The sequence below is a fragment of the Corvus brachyrhynchos genome, unplaced genomic scaffold (genome assembly GCF_000691975.1).
Source record: "Corvus brachyrhynchos isolate BGI_N302 unplaced genomic scaffold, ASM69197v1 scaffold178, whole genome shotgun sequence".
NCBI classification, from domain to species: Eukaryota; Metazoa; Chordata; class Aves; order Passeriformes; family Corvidae; genus Corvus; species Corvus brachyrhynchos.
In genome coordinates, this window is record NW_008239304.1 from 353,264 (window position 1) to 372,991 (window position 19,728).

General features: G+C 37.0%; 1 protein-coding gene across 2 annotated transcripts in view; it reads right to left on the reverse strand.

Annotated features, from left to right (window-relative positions):
- CLCN3 (chloride voltage-gated channel 3) overlaps positions 1 to 14,333 on the reverse strand; it is a 52,088-nt gene extending 37,755 nt beyond the window's left edge. For both annotated transcript variants that reach the window (XM_008638578.2, XM_008638577.2), the window contains exon 1: positions 14,158 to 14,333. In XM_008638578.2, coding sequence (XP_008636800.1) covers positions 14,158 to 14,317 — 160 coding nt within the window. In that variant the 5' untranslated portion in view covers positions 14,318 to 14,333. The remainder of the gene's footprint in view (positions 1 to 14,157) is intronic.
- Positions 14,334 to 19,728: the final 5,395 nt, after the last annotated feature.

The window sequence follows — 19,728 nt, forward strand, 5'->3', positions numbered from 1 at the left end:
GGTGAACCCGCCAGCGCGGCCACCTTGTCAACAGGTGAACGGTGGGGCCCGGCTCAGAAAAACAGGCAAACCTGCCCCGAAAGAGCTGCCCTTAGTTCCTGCACCTTTCTGGAGCCACGCCTGCCGACGCTTCTAAACACCTATAATCTCATTTTATCTGGAAGGGAAGATTCATGCATTGCTGGGGGCTGGGGAGAAGCCTCTTTCCCAGGCATTTCATTTACTCCTTTCAAACATCAAAACAATCACCTCCAAGGAACAACAACATAACGTGCCAATAGTCAATCCCTCTGCTCCACAGGATCAGTTCACCCCACTTTCACCAACCCCCTCTCCCCCCATTCATGTAGAAATTTCAGACCTATAGCAGTGACTGACAGATTTGAACATGTCATTAAAAAAAATAAAACAAGAATTTAATTATATATCTAACTAAAATGGTGTCGTGTCTCTTTCTTTTTTTTGGGTGATTATTCTGGTATTACAACTGTGTAACATCCTTACTCACACTACAAAGCTTGGGGTGGGGGTGGAAGAAAACGTAATAAACACAAGTCCACACTTAGCTTACATTACTCTACACATTGACAAATTGGTCTGAGTCCCTTAAAAGTCACAGGCTCAAAATAGGCAACAACCCACACGAATGCTAACCAAGGCATTCATGGGATGCATCATCAAGCAGTGGCTGTTACAGCACTGGCAAAGCCCAAGCACTTCAAACAGCCGGCATCTAAAGACAGGAAATCTTAAACTGACTACATGCTTCCATTTGAAGCACATATTATTACATATTGAACCATATACTATTTTATGTTTAATGTATGATCTTGTCCTGGTCCTATCTTGCAAATGCTGATAAGAAAAATTGATAAGAAAGCTACTTTACATGAGATTTCCATAGCTGGTCCAGTGGTAATGAAATACATACGGAAGGTATGCATGTTGTTTTTCCTTTTCTTCCCCTTCAGCAGGTAGCAAAGTTAAATACATTGTGTGCCATTGCTGCACCAAGGCCCAGCTTTAGTTTCATTCACACAGCAAACAAGGAATTAATTTTATTGTGCATGCCTTTGCACCTCTCTTAAGTATGACAGACAGTTATTTTAGTTTTCAAATGCATTAGTTTCTTAAATAATTTTCCAAGTATGTTCTTAGCGAAGTAACTTCTTTTATAAGCCAATGTTACAAGCTGTGTACTGCAAATGATCATTTTGAGGACAGAGTAAGACATAAAGAAATGTTACAGGCTTGTAAATATACTAAATGCTAAAAATACGGCTCCAGTACAAATACTGAGAAAATGCTGGTATCTCTATAGGTGGAAAAACAAGTGAGAAAAGGGGGGAAGGAAATGAGCATATAGCAAAATATATTTCAAAACCTTAAAGACTACCTTATCTCCAAGACAAAGGGAACCCTTGAGCCACAGATATGTAATTCTAAAAACCACACAGCTCCATTTGCTATCATCTATACAAACAAATGCTTTTTGAAGAGTGGCCTCCCACAACCTTTTCAACAAAAAACCCAGAATCTTTAAGATCTTGCACATCCAAAACTTTCAGAGCCATTATGCATTATCATCATTTATTTTTGTCTGTGAGAAAACAAATCTAAGCACCTCTTAACTTTAAATTATCCATATCCCTTATTTCTAGAGAAGTACAACAGAAATCCCTGAGCATTCTCAACTCCTTACCTCAACAGAATCTGGATGCAGTCTGTAATCTTATTGTAAGACTCTAAATAAAAAGTTATTCACAGCAGGAAGCAATACAACAGTTTCTGTAACCTGAAGCAAGAATTATTAGAGAATGAACTGTTAGTGCATTTATTATATGTTGATTACAGATGACAACACTATAAATTCAACTTCATACTTGCGAGAATATGAAATAAAGGCTATAAAGGACTTTTATTAATAAAGTCTGGAAGATTACCTCTACTTTAAGAGTTTGATGTGGTTACTGAAAGCCTGGAATGTCTTAGAACTGAAAATAAAAATCAGTTACAGCAAAGAAATGGCTCACTTGCTGGCCTAAACCTGTTCATTGGACTAAAGCACACACGGGATTTCCGCACAAGACTGAAATCCAGTTTGAGTTGGAAAAGGTGAAGGATATAACTTGTTGGAGACCATACCTCATGAACTGTGGATATGAGGGAAAGTCCTGACAAGAAGTCTGCAGTGTAAAATAGATACAACTTCATATTTGCTCCATGAAATTTCAAGAGTCCACCTAATATTAAGTTGCAGCAGCTCTTCAAAGGTCACTGCTTATGGACTGGCTGCCAAATATAGTCCTTTGTCTACTCTTAAAAAGCAGAGCAGTAATTTTCCCTTCTCAGTTACCAGCAGCTTGTGTTCTCATTGCTCATACCTACTACCACTGTGTGTATTCCCTTTCCTACAATACCATGAAAGGTGGTTTTAATTTTTGTGTTGTTTTGGTTTTCTTAAGAAAGAAAGAAAGAAAGATACTGTGCATATTAATGTGACAAGCAATCTTTTTTTTTTTATATCTAAACGCCTATACAATTTAATCTTTCCAAATTATTCTTTTTCTACCTTATCTGAAAAGTCCATGGCTTGAACTGTCTGACAATTTTCTATTCCAAAGAGTATGTCAGTTATTTCTGTTGTGAAGTTCAGCAACTTTCAAAATTATAGTTAGTGAAACGGTGCCTCCAGATAACTATGTATTTTGGGTATTATGGAGTACAAAATATTATGAACACTTGTTGTAAGGCCTAAAGCGAGTTTAACAATAGCCTTATTTTAAATGGCCGAGAGCCCCTCAAAATTGCCAGTTTACTACATAGAACAGCTCACACGTAAACAGCAGGTTTGTATAGCAGCTTGCTTTCCAAATTTCATCGCAGTAATTATAGACTAAGGTCTCAATCCCAGAAACCCTCCATGCCCAAATAACTTCACACATCTGAATGTTCCCATTGTTCTATGTAGGCACATGCTGTGGTTAACCATAACTTAGATGAACCTGTCTTTGCAGAAGTCCATTGTTCCGAAACTTTTGGAATGTACACAGGTGACACACCTTTAAGGCATACTAAGAATGACGAAAGACACTTTTATCCTTTCTCCATACCTTATCTTTTCCAGTTTAGGGTAAGAAAAGAATTGTATTTAAGACAAAGTATCTGACAATATAAGAACAACTCAGAGGTTATACAAATCAGATACACCCAGGGAAATGTGTTTTGAAGAGACAAAACAAGGCCAGCAAAAAGAAGGGCAGTACCACAGAGGTATGACAGCCTGCTTACCCAAGGCTGAAGGGAAGACCTTAACTCTGACACACTTCCCACCATTTCATATTAAAAGGTAAGCTAGGTTTAAAGAAGACAGCCAAGCACCTTGTTACATATAAAACAAACGTGCTCTCATATTCCCCAATTACTTGGTTTATTTTGGTGACAGACTTTGTCGCACCAAATAACGAAAATCAAACCATGCCTTTTATGAAATTAAAAATATAAGTTTGGGGATGCTGAATGATTTCATCCGCATAATAACAGATGCCAAAAACGTGACTGATAATTACAAACATTTGTGTGACTGATGCAAAAGATTTTTGTGACTCTTAACTGTCACTTTTCTTTCCTATTATTATTCAAAACTAAATCTTCTCTTTCAGCAGAGCTAGAAAATAATGTTCTCTTGAAAAATGCTACACATACAGCACTTACCAAAGTGGCTACCATCTCCAACCATTCTGAAGAATTTAACTCATATGTGCCTTCTGTTGAAGAGTGGGCATGAAAGCATCCATTTAGAATAGAGTGCCCAAAGTATATATAAAATGTCTCAAAACACACCGTGCCTCATTACTCTTCCTTCTGGCTTTAGTCTCCTACCTTTTCTCCCAATTTCTTCTTTCATTTACCCTTTTCTCAAACCATGCAGCCAAATTAAGCCCAGCCTGACTTCTTTCAATGTCTCAGTTTACTATCTTGCAGCCCTTTTAGCCTGACTTTGTTCATTCCACATAAAATCATACAACTTTCTCATATGGGTCACACAGAGCCTGCTGTGAGAGTATGAAAGCTGATAAAAAGACAAGCACCATTCTCAGTTCTAGAAGCCAGGCATGGACCAGGATACAACCACAGAAAACAAGGAGGAGGAGAAAAGAGAGAAAAAAAGTACAGTTATATATTGCTTCAAATTGATACACAGTAAAAAACAAGGATAAATTATTTTAGAAATATTTAGAAATCAGTCTTGAACTTCATTCCTCCATTAGCAGTATATAGAATTCTGTCCTTGATCAGTGTATCAGGCTATATATAGAAGACTCTTCTAAGCTGTTACCATTGCCACCTCATCAAAAGCCTCAATAGGGCAGACAGATAACAAGAGGAAAAATTGTAGACCAAATGTAATGTAAAAGCAGAAGAAAACAAATTTATAGCATATGCTGTTGAGTAGTTGAAGGCAGATGGGGTTTAAGTAACACAGAAATAAAAAAACCCAGAAAAAGTACATAGCAGTAATACACAATAAGATTTTTCCCTGCTTGCATTTTATTATACAGAAAAAAAAAAGCTTCTTAATCACAGTTTCTTTTTTCATAATTGCTTGTTTCCCACACATTAGTTATTTAATTTTGCTCACAATCATTTCACCCACTAGAGAACACTTTACTCCAGGTTCTCACCTAATAAACTCACTTTTTCACTGGCCAACCACAGGTTTTTGAACTATACTCCTACAGTTTTGTGTAACTTCCAGTGGTGCTTTCATTCACTGTCCAGACACAGAAGGTGGTAACTGAAGTCAAACCCAACCAGCACATAAAATGCAGTAGAACAGGTCATATAACCACAAGCACGTTGTGTAATCAATTCTGAGACTGACTTCCCCTGAGGGAAGCTGAACCTTCACTCCCAATCAGGGAAACAGCAGCAAAGGCTTCCCACTGCCATGCAAAACTTCAGGGCAGAAGAAAAAATAGACTTAAAAATATTACCACCTAATATTACCACCTAAAACCAAAAGTAAACTGGGGGAAAAAAAAGTATGGTCCCTTAAGACTGGTTTGACATCTTGGCCCAAAACACTGAAATCAAGACTAGGCCTCAGTTTTCTTTTCACTTCTTTCTGGGCCTGCCCGTAACACTACTTAATGTGTAACCCAATGAGGCTGGAAGAAAATACTTGACATCAACAGACTACATATAGCTACCAGCTGTGAGAGGTGCATGTTAGTCTTCTTAGTCTTTGGGGTTTTGTTTTGTTTGGGTTTTTTTTTTTTTTTCTTTTTTTTTTTTGGGGGGGGGGGGTGGTTGGTTGGGGTTTGTTTTGGCTTTTGTTTTTTTGTTGGTTTTTTTTTTTTAATTGATCAGTTTTACACTGATATTAGAAATATCTACTTCTACTGTATTAATCACATGAGGAGGACTTGGAAGAAAAGGAAGCTATTTTCTGCAAACAAGTTGCTCTCTCTGTCTCTAAGAGCCTCTTAAATACTTTCTATATTTTTTCTGTACTTTTTGTTTACAGGGTAGGCTTTTACTAAGAAAATAAGTACTGCTGCATTTTCACCTTCGCATATGTGCTCTCTTCTCACACTCCAATCTGCTAAAGCTGTAGTTACAATGCATCAACAGGAAGATTTGGCATCCTTCCCTGAAGTTCACTTCTTTCTCAGACTAGCCAAAATTGTGCTACAGAGATGGTTCTATTTTTCTTCATACCTAAATGCATATAAGGATATAGGTCTTACCTGCTCCATTGCCCTTCTTCTGTTTTAGGGTTGCTTACCGTTGGCCATTATTTCCAACTTGGTGTTCAAAGTATAATGCAGGGGATAAAATTATAGCACCAAGGGACACCACTGTCCTGGTTCTGGCCCGGGTCAGCAGGAGGGCATGACCAAGACATTCCATACCACTTCATGTCATTGCTGGGGCAGGGAAATGGGACTCTCTCTCATTTCCAAGAAAAAGGGTATTCCTTTCCAGTTAGGAAATCATGGCTGCAGTAGGGTTCAGTCAGGTCAGGCTCTGAGGTGAGCTTTTTGCACGTGAATCATTCTCTTTTTTTTGTATACATTTGTTATTATTATTGTTCCTGTTACTGTTCGTTTTATCTCATTGTTATTTCCAGTAAATTGTTCTTATCTCAAGCTGTGATTTTTTGCCTTTTGTTCCTCCAATTCTGCTCTCCATCGACCCATGGGGGTGGCAGGAGTGGGGGGAAGGTGGATCAAGTAGTGTGGTTTGGAAGGTCTCCATGGAGAACTAAATTGGGGACTACCACTCATAAACCACAACAGCCATATATATGTTAAGATTACCTTCCATCTTAGAGATATTACATCTTCTTCATAAATAAATAAGCTTGTGAACATAGCACCAACAGCAATTCTGTATGTTGTTAATACAAAATACTACACCATGCCAGGTATGTTTGAATTCCATTAATTCAAATATAGGCTCAGTATTTAGTAGTGGTCAGAATAAACTTACTCTATTTCTAGGGCATGCCCATCCTCCAAATGCTGTGTGAAGTTCTGACCCCTCCCCTAAATTAGAGATATTACAAAGGGTTCAGAAAGGGGCAGTGAAGAGGATCTAAAGGATGGGATACCTACAAGGTCCAGCCAAGCAAACAACTGAAAAAGAGATAACTGAGGAGAAGAAAAAATAAGTAGCAATGGAAATAAAAATTTCACCATCTGTTCTAATAACAGTGACAGCACCATGTAATTCATGTGTTAATCCTTGTTAGTTTCTAGATGCATATGGCCACTGCATGATAGGCTTATCAGGGTATGTGTATTTGGCATGACAATCAAGTCGTCCTAGTTTCAGGTCACCCTGTCTTAATTTCATATCAAACCTTTTCCTACCAACAGCAGTTTCACTTCAATAAGCTAATAATACCCCCTAAAACTTTTTGTATCAGCAGAAATATTTTCTGCAGCTACAACTACAGATGAAAATTAAAAAACACAAAAGAGAGCTTAAGCATTTATGCCATACAAGGGTAAATGACAAGGAGATCCAGATGTCAGTCCATGGTAACGCATGGTCCAGTGTTAACCTAAGTAAGACTCTGGCACTTATGTCTACTCTCAGCAGCATTTATATGTGGATCTAGGTTCAAAATAAAGAAAATAAGATGGTGCTTTACATAAAATGTAGCTAAGCTAGGAGAGCTTGCAAGGGATGGTTTGGGTGCTAAAGAATTGCATTAGTGAGAAAAGCTCAGTTCAAGAAAAATACACTAAAGAGGACTAAAAATTAAAACCCACCACTCAGATGAGAGAGGCTGTCAGCTAGACAAAAACTTCTACACAAGTACTCTGGTGCCTCTCTCTTACTCCATTCTTACTCTTCCTTAAGCACTGATTTTTGACCCCTGTCAGAGATAGGATGCTGAGCTAGGTAGATTTGTGGTTTGACTCAGTACTCGTGTTTCAGGGACATCATAATATCCTCTTTCAGAATAATATTTCTGTTTAACCCAAGCCAATGAAAAGCCTTCACTTTAAAATGCTGGTAAGCAAGAATATTCTCAAAGGCAGAAAACAAGAGCATAACCTGACATCAATTTGGTTAAAATCCTATCTGCTTTCTTTGGCTGACTTGAGAGAACAAATCAAAACTAAAATGAATAAATGAAATATTATTAAAACTGTACCAAAAATTGTCCATTTAGTTCCTAAAGATTTTATAGACATACTATACCGAATTATTTTATTTTACATTTCAGACTCATCTTTCTACATATCTACATATATGCCATCACACTTCCTCTGTTTTCATTCCTTGATTTTACACTATTCACACAGTTTGTCTGGAAGAAGGACATACACATACTAACACTACACCAGGCTGTCAAGTTGGTAACAACTTCCTCAGCAGCATCTGTTGACAAAGCTAGTGTGCTTTAAGCACTTCAGGAGAGCTGCAGAAGGAAACCAACAAGATTATATAATATCAGAAAGATGGAAAGAATGGATTATTAGTATTTTCATTTATCTTCTTCCAGAGCATCAGGCTCATGTGCTAAATAAAACTTCATCAGGAAGGACTGGTGAGACCACACAAGGACTGTTGGTAGGATTTACAAACAAGTCCTCAAAGAACTGACCGTGGTGTTTATGAGAAATTGAAATGATAATTATCTGTTTTCAAACATTTAAGAGAATCAGAAACTACTCGGTTACTAAAACTCTACATACACACTGCCATAATTTCCATCCCTCAGAAAGCCTACTGACACACCAATCCATATATAATCAGAAGGCCTAAACTAACACTGTAACACCATTGAAGGCTGTTCAACTACAACAATATCAAGTGAATTTACATTTTGGACAATAACTACAAAAAAACCCAAACAAACAGACGTTACAGTTCAGGAAATCACTAGCATGATAAACAGATACTCATTGAAATTCACTCATTTGATAATGACATCCCATAACTAAGGTAAAACATTTTTTCCTTAACCTAAGAATCTTCCAGTCAGTAGGGGTGGAGGGAGGGGTGCTGACAGGAATTTTTAAATCCTTGAAGAAGAACATTTTTAATTAGCCCAGTTATCCATGTAAACATAATGTTTAACAATTTCTGTTCCAGATAGGTGGACAAAATCAACTTCACGCATTACCAAAAAAAAGTAGCAGTCATGGTTTGATACTGTCAGATAGCCTGGGTTTAGCTGCATCAGTAGTATGAAGCACAGCAAAATGTCTGCAGCCTAACTGCAACCCAGCAGAAGAAAGTAAATTATAACTAGTTACTGACAATTTAACAATTTAATTCTATAAATTAGCTGTGCCTCATGCTTGCCCTTGTGATCACAGCAAATCATGTTATCTCATGCTTCGATTTGTATGGCATCATTTTGGGGTGAATATGTTCCTTACTTAAGAATGACAATGAGCTCTTTAATGCAAATATTGCTAACTTGGAAAATAGGTTGTATGTAACTTAGGAAAGAGATATGTCAAACTGTCATAATGACTGTTCAGTCCAATCAGTTTTATAACACGTGGATGGAATGGATGGATAACAAAAACAACGCCAATGGTGCAAAATTACTTCAAAGGCTCTTCTTCATATCAGCTGTGAGTAACAGGAAGGATACGTTAATGCAATTTCCACATATGAAGAATACAACAGGAACTTAAATTTTTTATGTGGGAAGTAAGCTATTTTGTTCTTTTCTTCATATTCTTCCTTCTCTTTATAAAGGGCAATAGCCAAATAGAAACAAGCATACCTGTGAAACAACATTCACATGTTGTTGGAAAAGATAACTAACTCTTGCTTGAAAAATTATCCCCCCCGTAGTACAAACTTCTTGATTATACTGAACCACTTGCACTTGCTGAAAGTTGCACTCTGTTCCTCAAATAATGCCATAATATTAGTTCACAATTATAAAATTTTTAGTGTCGATATTTAAGGCACCAAAAATGGATTGTTTAGGTCTCTCTCTTTAGGCAAGGGACTCCAAATCATAGGTAAGGAGGTTTTAGAAGAGCTGCAGTGTTTTACACTATGACCTGCTGGCATATCCTTTTCTTTTTCAGTGGCAATGCTACCACTGCAAGGAGATAGTAGTGGCTGTAGCATCAGCTTTTGAATTACCAGTTTACAGGTTGTCATACTAAGGTTAAGTATTGCCAATTTTATGTTAACACCGTATGTCAAATTGTAAACTGTCTCCACACTGAACTCACAACATAAGCAACCAAGCTCCTTCAAGTGAAGCAGGAATCCATACCTACCAAAAAGAATGCAAGCTCATTCAGTACTGAGACTCCCACAGACAGATCAAAGTCCCTTGAGATGTAAACACCAGTGAGGTCATTTGTTTGCAAATCATTTTTACTGCAAATAAGATTTAATCATCTGATTTCAGTAAGTGCCTTGAAAAAATTGCAGTCTGACAACAGTACAAAAATCCACCTCCTACTGAGCTTGCCCTACACTTAAATAAAGAAGAGTGAAAACTGATGCAGTCCTCTCTGATCATATAAACAGCCCTCAATTCTGAGCAAAATGATGGAGACCTCTCGGTTTCACCTCACTGGTTGGCTAACCCCAAGTCATAAAAGGAAAAAGTTTGAACTTTTGAAGAGACTTGTTACACCCTTCAAGCCCAGCTAATAGCCAAGAATTGTGACTCTCTCAAACTTTAGAGACAGGCAAGGCAAACCACTGTTGAGAGAAAAGAACTGATTAGACATTTCATCTTCTTATCACATTCCACAGTTAAAATATTAATCTAATAATATATTTCCATTCTGGAGATTTCATTTCTGTTTAGAAAGAATTCTTTTTTTCCTCTGCTAAATTGATGGGAAACAATGAACTACCCTAGTGTAAGATTTTGTTTAAAAGCTAAATAGTATAGCTCTGTAAAATTTAAACCAGTAAATATTAGCTTATATGACTTGACTATTAAATAACTAATAGCTTTCCAGAGCTAAGTATATGTTTAAATTGACCTACATTGACCTACAAATAAGCAGGGCAAACAATCTAAAAATAAAACACAGATAAGTCATGATAAAAATTACTTTCACAAATTGCATATATGGATGTACAGTCTCTGTACAAGCTCTGGTAACATACAATGAGGCAGATGCTTCCATTTCAGTACAAAATCACCGTATTCATTAGCCAGCACTCTAACAAGGAAAAACACTAACTTCAGTACTACAAAGTTTTGATAAGCAACAAAAGCAAGTTTTGTTCAAAGCTGACAGGCAGCATCCTTTTAAGGCAGGGTTTTGGTACAAGTCATCCAAGCCTCCACATGCACAGCAATGTAATTGTTTAGCATGTTAAAATATGCTGTGCTCAAAGAATTCACAATTTCATAATACCTACTTGTTCTCCACAACACTGCCACTTAAAATCTGTCATTCATGCAAAGAAAATAGCTACTGGAGAACATAACAGGCATACTACATACATAATTACTATACATATGTATGTATTTAGTTAAAAATACTACATCATCACAATTTCTGTATTTTCCTCAGATGAGACAGTAAAGGACAGGCCACATACATGTTTTCAGATGGTGTTAAGAAGAGCAAGATGGTTGTACAGCATTGGTTTTAAGATAATGATGATTCCCCAACATGGAACTATCCACAACCTTTCAAATAAGATGACACTAAAAAGACAAGCTGCTATCAACTAAATATTAAAGAAACCTAAAAGTCGAAGTGACAGGACTGATTACTGCTTTCAGTCCTTGTTCATTTGTTTAGTCCCATATAGTACCAAGAAATTTCCCATATAAGACAAGGAGTATATGAGGTTAGCATTCTTTCCCAACATCATCCAATTTCCACATGCTTTCAACAGAAAGCATATTCACCACTGTGTAACAGCTTCAATGGCTTTCTAAACCTCAGTTAAGTACTTAAGTATGAGTGGTAATGTGAATAGCAGTACTGTGCAGCTTTATAGAATTGCTGTGCTGAGAGCCAAGGGACTGAGCAGTGAAATAAGCAAACTTCTTCTGTTAACTTACTACCCTGTGAATGAGGGGGACAGACTACAATTACTTTAGAAATTCCATATTCTTAGCCTTTGTCTACATAATATATGTGCAGCTTAAGGTTCCATTTTCATTAGCTGAAAAAAGAAGAAAGATAAAGACTATTTCTTAATCCTTCATTTTCTCCTCATTGCATGGTCTTGATTTTTTAAAAAATCTGCAAAATTCTATATTTTATTACATAAACTGTGCAATGTTGATGTGCCCTCTATTGTCCATGGCAACTTATCCAGATTGCATAAATTCATGTCTGTGCTCATTTGTACTAGAAGCTTACATTCTGCAGCTATGCAGCTTTCAATTTAACTACATTATTTCCACAATAATTTTATCTACATACACTATTGCCAGTTTGCTAATGTTGCTGAGATACCAACCTTACAAATTCTTCCAGTCCCACAGACTTAAACTAAACTACATTTTTAAATAGGAGTCCTGATTTTGGCAGGGGTTGCCTGCTAGAGCCAGACCTAAGGCCTCTGCATGCACATCATGTTCTGGAGGGCCTGCAGTGCTGAGCAGCATGTGATCTTCCAGTTACTGAGATGGTCCTGCCCTTCCTTAGGAGGTGGGACATATTCCATATTGTGAATTCATCTGTACTTACACTTAACAGAACAAAAATATGGCTAAAGGATAAGAGCATTTAAATAATACTGCTACTAATACAAACAAACCAAACAGTTGATGCTATGTGAGTAAGAGAGAATTACAAAATGGGCACATGCAAAATAGCCCTTGTTTTGTCTTGTCAATGAGATTTGCTGTATTAAAAACACAAAAGAAAAAACACCTGACACATTTGGACACCTAAGGAATGAGAAACACAGATGTTCACCTCCTGAGTGCAAGTTTATGTGTAACATTTTTCAAAGTATGTTACCAGCCTAAGAAGAAAATTAACATCATATTCTGATCTACTACTAAGATATTTACTGTGATTTGATGTACAATAAAACATTTTCCATGTATAGAGACACATAAATCACCACTCACTTAAATAAAATAATAGAGCTTATTACTATTGCTGCTTCTTTCAGGGAGTCCAGAACTGGGGCAAGCAGACAAGTCATGAGCAAAAAATTAAAGTTCCAGGAAAGAAAATACATTCATATTTATGTACCAACCCACATTCTGATACTTCAGTGTTACAACAAGATGGGAGCTGCTGGCATGTGCAGCAATTAGCATTGATTTTGACAATGCAAACAAAACAACCACCTCATCTGTTTGGACTCAATATATGGATCTGATTTCACAGATCTGCCTTCATAAAGGTAGAACAATGGCTCTGAAACTATTTCTCTTACTGTAAACTCATTTCTCCTTCATGCTTGAAGTGATGGAAATGATTTATATGAACAATAACCAGAGTAGCTTCAGACTTTCAGTACAGGTTGTAAATATTATGTTAGACGAGCAAGGCACTCACTTGATTAAAAGTGCCATATACTTAGAACAAAGAATTACATACAGAAGCCAGTTGTTCGCCTAATAATTTCCCAACTCTTAAGTACTGGACTTTAGCATGCTGGTGTTCTGCAAGTAATTGAAGGTGTCCTGGCTTGTGATACCTGTATTGGTATACAAGTTAAACAACTGCACATTCCAGACATATCTAACTAGATAGAAGGAATACAGGCGAGATGCTTCTAACGATACGGCACAACCATCTACTACAGCGCCAACACCCAACTGCTAAGCGCAGCAAAGGGAAAACATATGGCGGAAGAGACACTGCAGGGAAGGAAAACAACTAAATGCTAACGGGAGAAGAAAAGAGGAAAAGGCACTAAAAAAGAAAAAAAAAATCCAAGAAGCAGAGTTTGATTTTGAACAAAGTAAGAGGAAGCAAGCAGAGTATATATTTAACCAAGTTTAGTATCTTTAAGAGAAATTACTTTCTTTCCCTCCTTCAGTTCACCTTTTTGACTATTGCTAAATGAATGCTAATGCTTTCACTACATGAACTGTTTTCTTAAACTAAAAAAAAAAAAAAAGAGAGAAAGAGCTTCCCAGTTCTTTCTTCTTTGTATTACTTCAGTGCTTTTATAGTACTCACAGTAGAAAGTTTTCTTTGCAACTTTTTATCTAGTCAAAAATACAGCTCATATTGTGCTTTCTGTTGCTTCTAACACCACCTCTACTTCTGGCTTTTGCCTCTGTTTTACAGAGGTGAAGCTGAATGAAGCAAAACAGATTTATCTCTAGAAGTAATGATTAAAACAGCCTGTTAATTTTTGCATCAAAGAAATACTGGAGGGAGTGAGACTTCCAAAATTCCACTGCAGAGAAGAAAGCTGCAGATTAGCCATCCTTTTACCTGACAGCAAGTTCTACATTTGTCAGCAGCATGTTAATATCTGCCTCGTATCAAAAGTCATCCCACACAATGTAATTGTTAGGCAAGCACACAGAAAAATGTTCAGCCCCTTTCAGGTTTAAAGCGTCTCTCTGAAGGACAGATCATCTTAACAGAAAAGGATCAGATTTGGTCATATAAAACCAAAACAAAATAAAAACCAAGAAAAAACCCCCACCACATGCAAAAATACAACCCAGAGAAAACTTTTAAGCTGAAATTAACTTACCAATGGATGCATCACCATCCAAAAGATTGTCATCTTCAGAGGTCTGAAAATCCATAATTACACCTGCGCCATCTAAAAGCTCCTCATCGCTGCTTGCACTAGTTATGCTGTTGTAACTGTTTCGATAGTAGCCTCTATGAAACAGCTGCTCAGACTCCATTTAGCTGCTTTATAACCTGTATGTATATACATAAAAAAGTTATTTTCTATTTGAATATTCAAAAAACACTACAAAATTTGTATCAAAATAAAACAAGAGTATTTTGTGCTTTGGGGAAAACTTTTTACGGTGACAATACTACAAGTTACAAAAAGGTAGCAGCAATACAGAACAAATTAATTTGATTCAAGAATTATCAGTTAAGAGAAAGAACTTCATTAAAGCCTTAAATGAATCCACAGCTTGTCTATATCTTAAACACTTTACATAGAGCAAAAAGTCCAAAAGGATTATAGAAGAGCTGAAACGGGTTACAGAAGAGCACGATGACAACAGAGAACAAAATAGCTTTCCTTCTACAGGGCAACAAAATGGATCGGGACTCTTCAGTCAGGAAAAGATGCAATGTAGAAGATGACACAATAGATGTCAGCAGAACCACAAGTTGTGTGAAGAAAGTCAAGAGCATCAGCTGTTTTTCAGTGGGCCCTACATGACATAACAAAAAAGGTAAGGTGACAAGCAGAGGAAAAAGGGCTAATTCTTCATACAGCATGTAGGAAAGTGGTGGAATTCTTTGCCACTTTGCAGAAGAATGCAGTGGTTCATAAAGCAGTGAGACACACTGATGGAACAACAACAACAAAAAAACCAGCATCAAAAGCTATTAAAGACAACACCTCTGGTGGAAATGCTGGAGGCTTAGAGAGCGTTCTGGAGATGTGCATATGCTTATTCTCTTCCCTAGAGATCTGCTATTGGCAAGACAGATCTCTTTGACTTTACCCATTCTTATTTCTTAAAAGAATTATTTACAATTTAAAACATATTCTCTCCTCAGATAAATTTCTTCCATTCATCTTTATGTGAACTTTTTTCTTGATCTTCTAATATTTTACAGGCACTGGAAAAGCTTAATGGACAGCCAAGAGTATTTCACACTGACATATTAGGAAGCATATTCTATTTGAAAATACAGTTGCATCTCCATTGTTTTACCTAAATAAATCAGATCACAATTTATAATTAGATCAGAAGCTATACTTGAAGTTGTTCAAAAGATGCTAACTTTTCACACAAAGTAATTTTTTGAATTCACAAAGAAATGGTACCTACAAAGACCATGCCTCCCAAAACGTCAGTACACAAATAGACTGACTATTTCATTACTGTGTTCACAGAAAGTCCTGTTAGTATCCCTTTCCCAGGACCAGTGAGGTGCTTTCTTAAACGGTAGGCACACAGCATAGCTAAAATGAGAAAATGGGACTTCCTACAAGTGTTTCCACTCACTGCATCATCTGCTGCCTTTCTCCACCTGCTTCATGCACCAAAACAATATCATAGACTCATCTGCCAACTGGCCTCCTGCTCAAGTGAAATCTCTATTTTAAATTTATATGAATTTTCCTACATTCTGGTGAGATTGGCAAGGAGACAGAACACTCCCTGCCTTGTCCATAGAAGTAGCACTAGAAGACAAAAAGCACAAAACAAAAAGAAACCCCAGTAACACAATGTAAGGTTTTGTCTATTGTGTTCTTCTCCTATTGTAGACCTGACTTTTTTTAACAGTTCTATTTTCCTGTTACTTTAGTAATCTTTACTATTGGGCAGAAAACAATTAACAAGGAGGAGAATGCTAACTGAATGGTGGCCTATCACAAAAAGTTGTTTGTGAATTTATCAAAACAACAAAGAGGTAGCAAATATAGACCCCAAAAGTACTACCACTTTTGTGTCAAGCCCAGGCCTCCAAACTGAATTCAAACTGCTCCAAGAACTCCTGAAGATCCTTACTGTGAGCGTCTCTCTTGTAAACCACAGGTGGAAACACAACTACCAAAAGCAATTACTTGAGCTCAAAGGGAAATGATTCTATGGTGTTAACTGACCCAAATTAAGGAAGCATGAGCACTGGGTTCTGTTATTAACCATCTGCTGTTGTATTTGATGCATACTGAGGGCATGGCTGAAGTCTGCTTAGTCTTTTAATTACAGTACCAACTTTCAAAGCCACATACAGTTTTTTCATCTAATAAAGACATTTTCCTGTAATATTCTTAGCAAAAATATTTAGTACAGTATAAGGACAGAACATTGTAAATGTATCTTTTCAAATACAAGACTATTTTATTTACATTAGGCTCCACAGCTTCAGTTAATTTTACTACAAACCTGCTATTCAGAATAAGAGAAATAACTCTCCCCTTGGATAAGTGTCTCTTCTTAGGTAAATATCAGAGCAATAGATTACAGGTATTAAATCTTCCAGTAATTGAGAAAATGCTTTCAGACTGGGCTACAATGGAAGGCAAAGTTTCATCAGTGGGTCAGCAGCTGACAAATAAGACCAACGCTCTGCAGAGCCAGGCCAAGCACACCGCAGAGAACCCCTGTACCACCGCTCCACAAGAGTGATTCCACAGGCCAACTCCTCTGGCACACACATGCCTCCAGTTGTGTGACAGGCATGATACTACAGCCCTTACCATTTTAAATGCTACATGTGGCCTGCTGTAGAAGTATTGCTGCTGATAGACCTCTCCAACAGCCACGCAAAAGCTGTAATACCAAAACCATTCATTTTGAGGGCTTTAACCAAGACTTCAATTACTTCTCTGCATTCCCAGAGAGTCAAGTACCGCCAGTGCTTTGTATCTGATTCTGTGTTACAGATCCTGCCTCACAGCAGCATGCAGCAATGGAAGGAATACAGGAAACTAAGAACAGGAGAATGTTAGCTGTTCAATAAGCTTCACACAGGACTAAAATTTTACTTAAGAGTATGTCAATCACTAATGTGTCCACTGCTATCTGTAACTAATGGCAGGGAGGACAGTTCAAGTCAATGTACAACAAATTTCCTTGTGTGCCTTAAAGAAAAGGGTTTGCTTAACAAACTAGGATAAAAGGTTAGTGATGCACCATCTTGAGCTGTGTTAAACACCCAAGATAACTTATAACGTATGTTCATGTGACCTAAAACACTGCTAGCACGTGAGAGATCTGCCTCACTTAAGGAAAGGGAGTGATGTGGGCACAGAGAGTAGACCCCTTGGAAACAGACTGCTGGGAGTGTCAATAATAAAGAAAATGAAGAGCCAGGAAAATTATTTCTATTGCTACAACAGCCAGAAGAGAACCAGTATTGTGCCTGACCAACTCTGGTGCAGATTATCCTTCGTGGATAACTGGAAGAGTATGCTCATATAAGAGAACCTGCACAAATGCTTGTGGGGTTGAAAGGGGATAAATAACTATCCAACTTGCCATTTTTTAATGTCAGATCCATTCCACAGACTCCCTGCCCTACCCAAAGAAGCACTAAATGGCAAGTGGGGAAAAACAGAAGTTACTCAAGAGAAATTGCACACAGGAAAAAAAGGTACTGGCTGAATGCTAGCCAAACTAAATCTCCTGGAAAAGCAAACAAAACATTCTACACCAGGTTCCCAATAAATTCTTCTTACAGTAAGTATTTAAGCAATAAACCTTTTTTTCAACCTAGACTACTGTAAAAATCCAAGAGGAATTAAAAAGGAATAATGAGAACATTAAAGATACTTCTTTTAACTTATTTCTACAAAGCACCACAGTTTTGATAGAGTCTACTCCAAATATCTCAGAAAGCAGACTCAAAAATGCTTCTGATTATCTTTGAAAAAACCCAAAAATATTAAAGTAATGCACTGTAAGAATAACAAAACAAAGAAAATACAAGCAATAATCAGGAAGCTCTTGAAACAGGAAAGAATTTCACTCAACTCATATCCAAGTCTTCTACGAAATGACTGTAAAGCAAAAAAGATGCAAGTAACTCATCATGCTTCTATTACTAAGGTATTTCCAGGATGTCCTGACCCATCAAAATGCTTCTACAAAAGCAGGTTAACAGAGAGGCCTCTGGCACTAAAAAAACCTAAACAACAAAATTACCAACCAAACAAGCAAAAACCACAAACCAAACTGAAGAACAGAGAGCTAAAGCAGGATATCTTACCTGTTACGACTAGAGAGCAAAGAAAGTAATGAGCACAGGCACAGTATATTGTGGAAAATCTAATTAAATACAGTGCAGGCAGGAAGTACACTGGTAAAGGAGAAACAGCTACATTAATAGCAGAAAAAGCATACAAAGGCTGTGCAGTTTTCTGCACAGTCTAGTACCACAGGCATTTTTCTGCTCTCCAATGTCAGACAACCAACTTATCTTTCAAGCCCTACAATTAAAAGGTCAAGTAGAGAAGCAAGTCAGCTGAGGGAACCACTTCCAGTGCAGAGACATGTCTATGGAAAAGACAGAGTAGGCCAGTAAAAAGCCAGACATACAAGACATTTGTTGACAGATGATGCAAACAATTGGTAAATCTCCAGAATGTGCTCTGTTATCCCATAAAAACATTTTTCTATATCTCAAAGGAGTGGCAGGAAAAAAAAAAAAGGCAGTTTAGGCTTGTTATTTCCCCAGAAGGGGGGTGGAATGAAAACTTAAAAGTACTCTTCCAGATTCCAGATTACAAATTTGCTTTAAATAGTTCAAAGCCAAAAACAACTAAAAAACCCCAACAACAACAAAGAATCCAACAAACACAATCAACACAAAAAACCCCACAATAATTGATCTTAACAAAAGAGCTCTTTCTCAAACTAAGAATCCTGATTAAAAAAATCAGTGTAAAATTCATTTTTTCTGCTTAGTACTAACAACTAAGCTAAAAGGCAGTCATCTGTCCTCCAACTCACATAAATCTTCCAACAAACCCTACTCAAGTACAGCACTCAGTGAGAATGCTTTGCACCCATGAGGCAAAAGGAGATAAAATTAAGATTATCAATACAAGCTTTACACATAAGAATATGTTCTACCATAGAGAAAATGCAGTGATAGAAACCAAAGAGTAATTTGCTGAAAAAATTTAAAAATAATATAGAATTTTAAATGGTTTAACTGTAAAGAACTTTCAAAACAAATCATTTGTTATAAAATAGCCAGGCATTCTATATATAGCAAGATATTTTTAAGTATCCAACTACTGTATACTTTAAGAACAGACAAATAATATGACAGAGACATTTCCCACACCCATGCTTAAATTAAAATTTTAACATGTATCCATGTATGTATGGGGGTCTATGTCAAAACACCTGCCCAAAAGATGAAAGCAGGATTAAGCTGAATTCAAAACCTCCCGTACTACATTAATTTAAAATCCTGCATCTTTTTTAGTTCTTAAATAAACCTGCCCTTCAGAAAGAAATTTTAAGCTCAGAAATTACAAGAATTTTATAATAGCTCTAAAACAAAGGCCATGCTGTGGCCATTCTTTCCCTTAGTCTCACCAGCATGAAAATTACATTTCCATTTTCACCACAGACTCAGCATATCTAGCTTTCATTTATTTATTCTG